At 45.3% G+C, this 11,154-nt stretch overlaps 1 protein-coding gene across 1 annotated transcript; it reads right to left on the bottom strand.

Annotated features, from left to right (window-relative positions):
- On the bottom strand, nt 1-7,252 carry lfng (LFNG O-fucosylpeptide 3-beta-N-acetylglucosaminyltransferase). Its single transcript, XM_062447417.1, has 8 exons — nt 6,698-7,252; nt 2,311-2,359; nt 1,987-2,089; nt 1,644-1,797; nt 1,435-1,520; nt 1,179-1,344; nt 976-1,061; nt 1-830 (listed from the first exon to the last, which is right to left on the bottom strand). Exons 1-8 carry the CDS (start codon nt 7,133-7,135, stop codon nt 764-766), a joined length of 1,149 nt encoding a protein of 382 aa, XP_062303401.1. The 5' UTR covers nt 7,136-7,252; the 3' UTR covers nt 1-763.
- Between the last annotated feature and the right edge of the window lie 3,902 nt (nt 7,253-11,154).

The raw sequence follows: 11,154 nt of genomic DNA, 5'->3' as shown, positions 1-11,154 counted from the left end.
GTCATAAAATCTGTCATATCACTCATTTAAACTATCAAAAAGGGAAAAGTGCTTAATCCCGATATACTTCAGGTTAGATAACCTGACCTGAGGGTACATTCGGTAAACCAACTGCCAGCTCAAATCATAGTAGTAATAACACTGACATAACCATAACGAAAAGCACATTAATATCTTCATATTGATAATTTTGTCCGGAGTCTTTTAAGGAAAAAATCAAAAGGAATAAAAAAAATACAAAAAATACAACACAAATCAGAAAATATTACTCCCCAATCTCTACAATCCTGAACGTGTGTGTTTACTCATACAGTCTATAAAATCCTGCATGGCTTTCAAGACTCTAAAAAAAGAAATTGAACAAAAAGAACCAACAATCAATCATACAATTCTAATCATTTGTGTAAAGCTGGCAAAAGGCTTGATATATAAGTGTACATTCTATGAGAATTGCAAATACATTTACAAGCAACATTTACAACACAAAGCACAACTGATTGCCTGCAAAGCTCAATGCTGAAAGCTCCTTCCCTCTGAGTGGCTGGCTCCTCAGTCCCTATGACGGGACAGGAAGCTCAGGCACCAGACAGGAAGGAAGTGTCCCAAAGCGGGCCGCACAGCAGCCCAGTAAAACTAGAAAAGGCCGTGTGCCACTGCAGCAACAACACAGTGGCGCGACGGTCTAATACCAAACAATGGTCCCCATGAGCCTTTCAGATACCGAGGCATAATGGGGACGAGGATACGAAAGGAGCCGGTCACCCTAGTAGGCAACCTGGGGGGGGCACCAGGGAGTGTCAGGGTACAGCAAACAGTGCACTGACTTAAACCTGAAAGAAAACAGAGAAGAAGAAGAAGAAGAAGAAGAAGAAGAAAGGTCAGATTTGCTGTTGGAAAAGTTTTTGCTATCAAGCTATACACTGTTCCATACTCTGGAGTGCCATTGTGATCCTGTAAAATTATGTAATCTCTCACCTTGATGGGTCCTCCTCGACAGGAAATGCCCCTTTCATATTAATGATGTTCCTTTTGTTCTCAAACATTCCATAACTTAATGTAATCTGAAAGTGAGAGCAGAAAAAGCAATTTAGCACCAGCGGTAAAAAAAAAACGACGATGCTTCTTGAAGTAAGGTCAAGGAGACACACACACATCTACAAACACACACACACACACACCTGTTTGTGAAGTTCCGTTTTGGACACCTGTTGTAGGTTCTCGAGGTGCGAGTGGAACAGGCTACTGCGGGTGAGAGGAACCCCCAGCACCGACTCGATGATGTAGCCGATGGTGCAATCGTCCGGCAGACGGATCTTCTCTGCAGTGTTCATGAAGTGACCGCCACTGAGGACATGAGAGCGCATGGTCAATGTCTAACACGCCAGGGCTTTTTTTAATGATTATTGTAGCAGATTTACAAGTTTGTTATCTTACCTCGCCCAAGGGCTCATCTTCAAAGCCAGGCCCCGACTCACACAGAAGCCAGCTCCTCCAGTAGCGAACCAGAAATTGACGGGTCTCTGAAAGAAAGAAAAAAAATGAAGACCATGTTAGGATATTGTCATTGACTCAGTGGATACATCTTAAAGGACATCTGTGACAAGTTTAGAGAAGACCACGCGCAAGGGGCTTTATCCACACACCATCTTGTTTTCCCCCAGCCTTTCCGTGGCCTCAATGGGCCTGTCCAAGCTGGGCTTGCCGATGTACATATCCTGGGTGTGTGGGTACTGTGACAGCAGCTTCACCAGGGCCCGAACGTTCACATAGTTGTCATCATCCACATGACAGAACCACCTAGAAAGACAATCATTTTGTTATAGCTTAATATCTAAAGTAGCAACATACATTCATATCACGAATGTATAAAAATGCAAAGGACTGTGTAAAGCAATGGGAAACTAACTGTCACATTTCAGTGAAACGAAAAGAAGAAGAAATGAATGTATATGTTTATTATTGCGGCGTAAAATGCAAAACACTTACTTTTTCCCAGACTCTATGAACTTGTCGTACTCCACGGCCATCTTACAAGACAGAGCCTGACGACTGTGAGCTGCAGAACAGTTGGTGTTGATGGCATGGCTCCCTGTGGCAACGGTGAAAAGAGATGATAAGTTACAAAGGACTACCTTTACTAGCTAGTGTTGGATGAAAATAATCTCTTCAACACAATTTAAAAACCATCTGCCGCTAGAACTACAAACCCCAGGAGCTCAGAGTAGAGAATTCCATGGGGATTATAAGATTTAGCTCCATTTCAAATCTAGACCTTTTACAATAAACAAATCTTTCAAATATTAAACACACCAATTTTCTTCTTTAGCTCTTCATCCTCTCCATCGGTGAAGATGTAAGTCTGTCAAAAAGGAAGGAAAACAGCATGAGTTTGCACTTTGTTGTAAAATCCATGAAGTGGATGAAGTGGTCACACTATAAACTAAAACTCTCTTTGTAATATTCTCTACTATGTCTGAGGTCCTTGTTCCCTCAACATCCAATTCAGTGTTATTAGCATCCATCAGCAGTCTTTTATGCAGTGGAAAACACAGTGGGTTAAACAAGCCCTGCTCTGAAAAAGACCTCTTGTCCCTGTTTTCACCCTCTCCATGGCAACTGTGTGGCCCTCCAAAGCATCCTAGACATAGAACAAAGAAGGAGGCAGACTAAACCCCCGCCCCCTCCTCCCACCCCTCCCACCAGGCACCCCGACCCTCCCCCCCCCCCTCAACCTGCCCCCCCTTGCTTAAGCACAGTTCTAGATAACTGTTAATGTTATAGGCATGTGGACCATCAACAAGAGCTTCTGAGCCTTCTTTCATTTCTTCTTCAGGACAGCATCAACAAGCGTTTCAGCTGTCAAGCTCAACTGAAACCCTGCAGGCTCTTGTTTTGTGTAACAACAAAAGGTGTCCCCAGTGGCACACTTTAAAGAGCAGGTTTGGATTAGAAGCTCCTGTCTGGCAGGTGAGGCTGAGCAGGTGCTAGGCGGGGAGCCCCAGACAGAGGTATGCTGATGAAAAGAGCCCCTGGTCCCGGCATTGGTTCTGCCGTTACACTGTTTGCTCTCCACTTCAGGTGAGCCAGCACCTGCCGTGCACCACGCCGCCTTATCTACGCCACGTGTTTGAACAGGCCAGGTCACGCTGCCTCTGCCCACTCCTCCCTCACAACCCCCAACAAGCTTGCTCGGGGAAACTTTATGACGGCAAACCAACCCTCCCAGTAATTGATTGTCCCAATGTGTCGCAACGGCTTTTAAAAAAAAATCTGTATCTGAACGGCCGCCCGTGTTCATGCCGGGAGGAAAGCACAAAGACGTTTGTTTCTTCACGCTGCCCCGCTCTCCCCTCCGCTGCTCGCCAAGGCCAGTCTGATAGGTTAGCGGAACAAACTCCGAGCAGATGTGGTACAATGTACAGGGCCCTGGGTCTGTGTTTGTTTAAGAAAGAGTAGTGGTTGCACTGTGGAGGAGATCAGAGTCTGGCGCTGTTTGCTTTAAACCTCGCTGAATGGACAGCCTAATCACTACGGCAGCTGCCAGGGCCTCCAGCCCGGGCACTGACAGAAAGGAGGGCAGGAGAGTGGGGGGGGGGGGGGGGCAGGAGGGGGAGGGGGGGAGGGGTGTTCACACTGCTGATTGGTAAATCCAAATCTGTGTGTGGTCATTCACCCCCACTTCACCCCCTACCCCTTCACTCTCTCTCCTCCCCCCTCGTACTCCGCCTGGCCCCTCTTCTACTGAACAATGCTGTGTGTTTTCATGCTGGGTAAAGTCTCCACTGGGTAAATTCTAAATATGTTTGCCGTCATTTGCATACAGCTGCAGCGGTTAACTAAAGGAAAGTCTCTGAGGGCACATCGTTTGTTCTTTGTCTCTCCCACTTAACTGAAACATTAAAGAATGCAGTTACTCACATGGAATACTAATTCAATCTCTGTGTCATAAACAACTAGTCTGCTGTCGAGGAGAAGAGATGATATTTCAATGCCGTCTGTCCGAGGCCCAGTTTGGAAAGGTCAGCGGTGGTGTGAGCGATGTGAGGGGTGTGAGGAGGATGAGGGGGAGAGTGCTCTCCCCACCGCAGGAGGGCCTGGCACAGTCCTCTCTCAGAGTGGAGCACAGCAGAGCGTGGTGCCTGGCTGGCTGTCTCCAGCTCCCCGGGAAGGAAGGGCACAGTGCTCCCCTCCCTCAGTCAACAACCGCCCACCGCCTAGCCTGCTCCCACCCAAGCACACGCACGCACACACACACACACGCGCGCGCACGCACACACACCATCTCACTCTCTCCCTTCTCACTGAGCTCAGCTCAGTGACACTGGGGGTTAGAGTATGGGACACCAGACCACCTACTGACCAGTACTGTCCCTCTCTCTGACCAAAAGAACACAGACTCCATGAACTCTAATGTGGAGCCAAGTCTTTCTCCAACTGCCAGTCTTGCAGATGCTCTCATTGTGGGTCCAGTGGATAATGAATGTAATCTCCATTAAGGACGGAATGGACACCGCACAACAAAGCTGTTATCAGCAGCTGTCTGGATACGACTCAAGTCAGTTCAAGTGCTGATGAACAGGGTTATGTGCAGTTTACCAGGATTTATCTGTATAAAGTAACTTGTAGTCTCAGAGTGCCATACTGCAGGGGCATGATTTAGTCCACTCATTGTTTGGAAACCTACCCACAGGAGGAAGCTACATTGTTTCAGGGGGGAAATATGGTGACACAGCGGAAACTAGGATATAGTATATGAACAATACTTCTATAGTAACACGCTGTAGACAAGAGCACACAATAGAAAAGTACTAAATCAAACACCAAAAACTCATAAACAGTTCATTAACTTCCTGTCATTTTTCCACGTTTTTTGCAGATTCTTAGATGATAAAATAATTGTGTTTATTCTTGTGATGTACATAATAATCAGATTGATTCTATGGCGCTTCATTTACCAGAAAAGGGTACTATATTTGGTTCAACACAGTAATTACAGATTAGGTCTTCTGTCAGTGTGTAAACAGCAACTACTCTGTGAAAACAGTACTCAGTCACATCTCAGCTGGATAAGAATAAACAAGATAGTCTGTTTTAACCGGGTCCTGAAATGCACAGCAGTCACAAGTCTCATTTTACCTTCATAGGATGAAGATTTTAAAAAGTGCTTTAGGTCTAATGGTTACCATCACCCGAGATACAAGCATAATCTACGATACACAGGTGTTCGTCAGCTAAATCAGTGAATCCAACCATAGAACAGAGCAAGTCCACATGTACATGGTGGGAATGTAGAGCTTCGTATGACGGGCATTAGGGCCATCCTTTGTTCCCCAAACTCCTGACCACCTGGCAGCCTTCCCCCAGGAACTCCCTCTTGTATTGTGGGCTCAGCCTATCCATTATGCCTGCCCAGTCTCCCACCAGCTGCCTGCCTAAGCCCTGCTGTTAACTCTCAGGGACGGGTTAACTTATTTCATCCACTACAGTAGGCACCACCAATGACCATGTACACTGCTGCTCCAAAGATGAACATCAGAGCCTGTCTGGAGTATGAACTTAAAGTGACGGTGTGTGTTTGTGTGTGTGGAAGAGGCGCGGGGGGGGGGGGGGGGGGGGTCACATCTTATCATGTGAGACAAACTAATGCTGACCATTGTCATATGCTTGGAGCAGTATTCGAGTAGCAACTAAACTCACCCCACCTCCTCCTTATACAGCGAAAGGATAGCCTGTTGCTCTTGACTACACACAGCCAATTCCAAACCAAGAGAACAGTGGATGGAATCTGGAACCACAAAGAAATGCGGCTAAAGAAAGTGTGATTATGCCCGAGGCAAATTTAACTGACTTTGGGAAAACTATGCGTGACAACTCTGGATGCTGGATTAAAATCACTTTGACTAGCGTCTGTTTCCTCTTGACTATGTCCCTGAGTGCTTTTGTGCGCAGGGTAAAAGAGCTTGGTTCTCAAGGCTGCATTTTCATACTCAGCGTGCTACTCCCGGCGCAAACTTCCCTATAGATGCACCCCTTTGTCCCAGACATCCCCTTAACGAAGCCCCCGTTTTTCCCATCCTTGGCTGGCTTGACCCAGACTCGGCTCCCACGTTCCCATGGCGAGAGGGAGACAAGGGGCTGAGAAAGCCTTTCTTCGCCCTTCAGAAAGACGCTTTGTTAGCCCTGGAAGGGGGACAGCACTGGAGCCGCTGCTGGGAGGCATCCATTGCACCCAGGCATTCACAGGGACACCCAAAAGAGGGGGATAATGGAGACAGGGGTGGGGGGGGGGGAGGGGGGGTCGAGCCCTAGAACTACTCCTTGGGTTCGCAGGAGCATCACTCAAGGCCAAATAAAAAGTGACAGGGTCTAAGAAACATCATCGAGACAGACTGTCATTCGGGGAACTATGTGTCACATAGCAACCAGGTATCATCAGCATGTGGACTGGGCAACCTGGGCCAACAAGAACCGACTAGCAACACCTGGAGCCTTATAGACTTTCTAGACTTGTCCTTGTTGGAGTGATCATATTCATCTAATTACTTCCTTTTCATATTTATTTTGAGTTATGGCGTTACATGTATGAATGCATAATAGGAAAGTGGCCATTGTTGTCCCATAATGTTACCATGACCCCTCTCTAAGTCAGTTGTGTGTCATGTAAATTGCACTTGGTCAAAAACGTCGTTTTGCTCACCTGCTGCACGTTTCTGGAGACCCAAGTATCCAGGAGAAGGTTCAGTCGAGACTGGTGAAACTTCTTTGTAGTCTTGACAGCAATGAAGATGTCTTCTGCGCTGATGTCCTCAGCGGGAGTTGCGTCTGTCGCTGAACCAGCTGAGGATGTAGGATTCTCCGCTTCTCTCCGTCCACGAGATAACTTGGAAAAGTACGCGGAGAATCCTTTCTTTGCCTGTGAATCAGTCTTGTCGTGATTCTCATCCTCTTGGACTACGTCTGACTCCGTAGCAAAACTGTCAAGACTTTGGAGTGAGCGCGTCCCAATCTCTTTCAAATCTGGCTCATCATTCACCTGAACTCTGTGGTGCTGCGCGGCAACCAGGACCAACAGCAGGCACATGAAACCTGCACTTGCTAAAGGGATAGCCGTTTTCTTCCCATAACTTTTCAACATGATTAAAAGATAATAACTACCATATATATTGGTATGAATATAATTTAAAAAAAATCACAAGTCCATATGATATTTGAAAACTGAACTAATAGTTAAATAGTGATCCCGTTGGTCTGCATTTCTGAATAGTACGGCAACAATTGACGACAGACTTATTTATAACCTCTCCCAACTCAGGCCACGCCTCAGGGGCGGGCTTTTGCTTCACAGACTCTGTTTATGTCGAACATGGGCGGGATTTAATCGGAGGAACGCCCTTGATTGTGTGGGGTTCTGTGCGTGCGCTTAAACTGTGTGTGTGTGTGTGTGTGTGTGTGCGTGTGTGTGTGAGTGTGTGTGCGTGTCTGCGCGCGTATGTGTGTGTTTGTGTTAAAATATTTGAGATTAAGGATAGGCCTTGAATGTCTTATCAGCAAGCAGTCAGTGCTTCCATAGATAAAAAAGACTAAACATATTTACTTATAAAACGGCGAAGCAGGTAAATATAGTCGCTGTGCACCTGGCTAAATGTTTGCAGTCAAACTAATGTGGCAGCTTGTTTGTGGAGATTTGCAGAGGTACAGTCCACATCAGGACACAATAGTTAATGGAAGTATTATCCTTTATTTTACCAGAAAAGTAAACATGTGCAAGTTGCTGAATAATTTCAGTTTGGTTGTAGACTGTATACAAGAAAAGAATAATAAAATATGAGTAAAGGCTCTCTATTGTTATACTCTATTCTTCTACATTGACCTTGAGAAGTGCTTTAAACAGTTGGCCATTCCTCAGCACTTGTTATTCAAATTCAGTTTCTTACAGCTATGGGCCTTCTGGTGACGAGTTCCTGACCCGGGCATGACGTGAGTTCCAGCAGGTCACCATGCAGCTGGCTGAGACAGCAGGTCTGAATACCAAGTCCACTCCCAAATACCCCACTGCTGGAGGGCTTACTGGTCGCAGCCCATAGCCTGTGTTTTGATACAAACTTTATCATCAAAACACACATCATGTAATTTGATGTTTATTGTGCCATTGCTGGAGATGAACATCAGTATGTACAACAATAGCAAATAGCAATAGTAATTTTATCACAGCGAGTATGTAAACCCTTTGGAAATATAACTCCTGGGGCAAAAGAATACTCAGAAACTGACTTCTGGTCATAAAACACAGGCATGCAACAGCGAAGTTGTCTGTTAACTTAGTATTGTTCATATAGACAAGGCCTATTGTGCATCTTTTGAAACTACCCAGAAAAAGGCAGCCAAAACCAGTATAAGAAACCAGGTCGAGGGGGTTGGCTCCTTGGCCCCTTCTCTCCTGGGATCAACAGGCTCTTTCTCCTGCCCTCTGCAAGGGGATTCGTCTCACCTCTGAAAGGTTTTTGGTTCAGACCACTCCTTGGACTGCTGGAACAATGTCGGTTGTTAAGACGGGTGAAATATACAAACTAAATGTATTTCTTCTAAAGCCTCTTTCACTCCTGTCTTCCCACCACTGACGGCAACAAAAGGAAGAGAAAATAACCTTCTTTCCCACTTAAAACGACCCTGCACCGCCTCCTCGTCACAGGCCGCCCTAACGATGTTACCGCTGAATTCCTGTGAAATGAAATCCCCTTTCTTCTAAGGATCCCACTTCCTCAGTGGAGGACCCACAGACCATCCAATACGCAGCAGAGCTTGATTTCACCGTGGGCTTGTCAACATCTCTGAGGATCTGAGCGGGCCTGGGGCCCTCAGAGAGCTGGCTATGATTAAAGGGATGCTATTTATAGGTCTCACTGTTTGACTGATGCACAATAACGAGGTAAAGTACTCCTGTCTGTTCCAGGACTCGTATGGGTAATCACGTCCATACAGGATGGCAAGTCTGCGGGTGTGTTTTTTTGGGGGGTTTTCCGTTTGAAAAAGATATTGTTGCTGTTCTGTCCAGAATATTGGTTCATAGTACATCATATACACACCACAGAGATATACAAACCTTTCTATAAACTGTGCTGAAATCTTAAGCACTCACAGCTGAAACTGGAATCAATGTGTTCAAATACGCATAAACATCAGTTATGGGTTGCAGACACAGGAAGCATCTGTACCTGATAAAAACTCTTGAGTCTCCTGAAACTTGGTGATGCATCTGTTCTTGGATGTGTTCCCAATAGGCAGGGAACATGGGATAATATATTGCAGTATCTGCATCTAAGATTCTCAAATGTAATCAGTTACTTGTCTCTCTCTCTCTTTTTCTCTCAATCTCTCACTCTATCTCGGTCACTCTCAATCCCCCCCCACCTCCACCTCCACCACCCACACAGTGTTGCTAATTTATGGCTTACTTCAGCTTATTTTTCCCCTAGTTGAGAAGTTTAATTCAAACATGTGGAAACCTTATCTACGGACGGAGGGTCGATATAGAAAAACATACTCTGTTTATTTGTATTCCCATTCTGCAGACATAATCCTGCAGAGAGCATCCTCTAATGTTGCACAGAGAGCAGGGAAACTGAGACCCACTTCTAAAGACCCGCCAGTCCCCTGGCTCTCACTTCTGGTGTGACCTGTAATCCTATCAGAGCTTGTGTGTCCATGCTGGGAGGATAAACAGAGCCAATAGCTTCTCCCCCTGCCCCTCTCTGATCCTCTGTTTCTCAAGCCCACACAGAGCAGCCCACACTGAGAAACAGACACTTTTGTGAGCCGACATAATACTCACAACATATCACATATAGCAATGTAAACTTCTGCAGTCAAACACTTGTGAATTAATACAGGCTTGTTGGATTACTTTGGAGTTTTTTTTTAATTTTCTCTTCATCTTTCTCTCTTTTCCATTGCAACCCCTTGCATGGCAGACAGGATGTAACAGTTATGTTCATGCAATAAAACTGTGTTCCTATCAAACGTTTATTCGAATGCACAGTCATTTCGAAAAAATTACAGATACAAATTTGGTTGTTGTATTTATCATCAGTGGTTGCCATTTGTAGATGCTAGCTACAGTGCATGGCGTCATGTTCCACACTGGCTTGCCTGGCATGTTGAGCCCACTATACTTTTCCATTAGGCCTGGAAAAAATACTGTCTGTCTGTTTGTGGCCCTCAACACCTAGTGTGGCTCGTTGTAATTAAGAGAGGGCTGGAGTTTCCCTAGAATTAAATGTTTTGTTGTTTTGCTATTTTCGGAGATTCCCTTGCTCTGTAAGTAACAACTGTCAAAATGTGAGAAATCTGAGGCAGAGCCAAAGTACCATGACTGGAAATATTCAAATACGTTAGCCTCCAGTTAGATGACTCATAGCAGACCTGTTGGAAGTCATTTGGAAGTGTGATGAACACAATGGAGAGAGGCTAACATTATCCAGTTATGTTTGAATTCATATTGTTTGTGTTGATGTATTCTGTTTATCCGTAAACATGAGCACTTGTGATAACTGTTGACCGTCCTGATTCCTAGTTAGTCACACGGGTGGAGAGTCAGTAATGTGAGATTTAACTGGGTGAGTGCTGCAAATAGCAGGGTCTGGAGACAAGAGCTCTCTGTTAGAATGAATGGCCATTCTTCAACCTGTCTTTTGTTCCCATACTACCTTGTTGAGAAACACAACAGGGGATTCCTTGAATAATGAAACGTGTCTTTGTGACGACTGGATTCCATTCAGTTCTTAGACATTACTGTCTTCGGTCATCAAGTCTATTCTCCTCCAGACAGCCCGATGCATGCCTTTGGGGAACTAGAGTCAGCAGTTACATTTTTGGACAAAGGGGATGTTTGGAGTTTTCGTTTCTTTGGTTTTGAGCGGCGGTTTGTTTTCCCTCATTGGGGTCGGGTCTTCTCTCTCTGATGTTTTACAGCCAGCAAGCACTGTGTGTTGTGATTTTGTGGTGCCTTGCTGCAGTGGAATTTAGTTGGCATGTACGAGCCCAGTTTAACCACACTGCAATATCTTTAATGTCATAAACATAAAGCAGAAGTGGCTTAATGAAACTGTAGCCATAGGGACTTCTTGCTTTTCATCTGTTCAGAAAAAACATTCATTC

Source organism: Osmerus eperlanus, chromosome 2 (assembly GCF_963692335.1).
Source record: "Osmerus eperlanus chromosome 2, fOsmEpe2.1, whole genome shotgun sequence".
Classification (NCBI taxonomy): domain Eukaryota; kingdom Metazoa; phylum Chordata; class Actinopteri; order Osmeriformes; family Osmeridae; genus Osmerus; species Osmerus eperlanus.
Note: the sequence above shows the minus strand (reverse complement) of the source record. Positions and strands in the feature narration are given on the sequence as shown.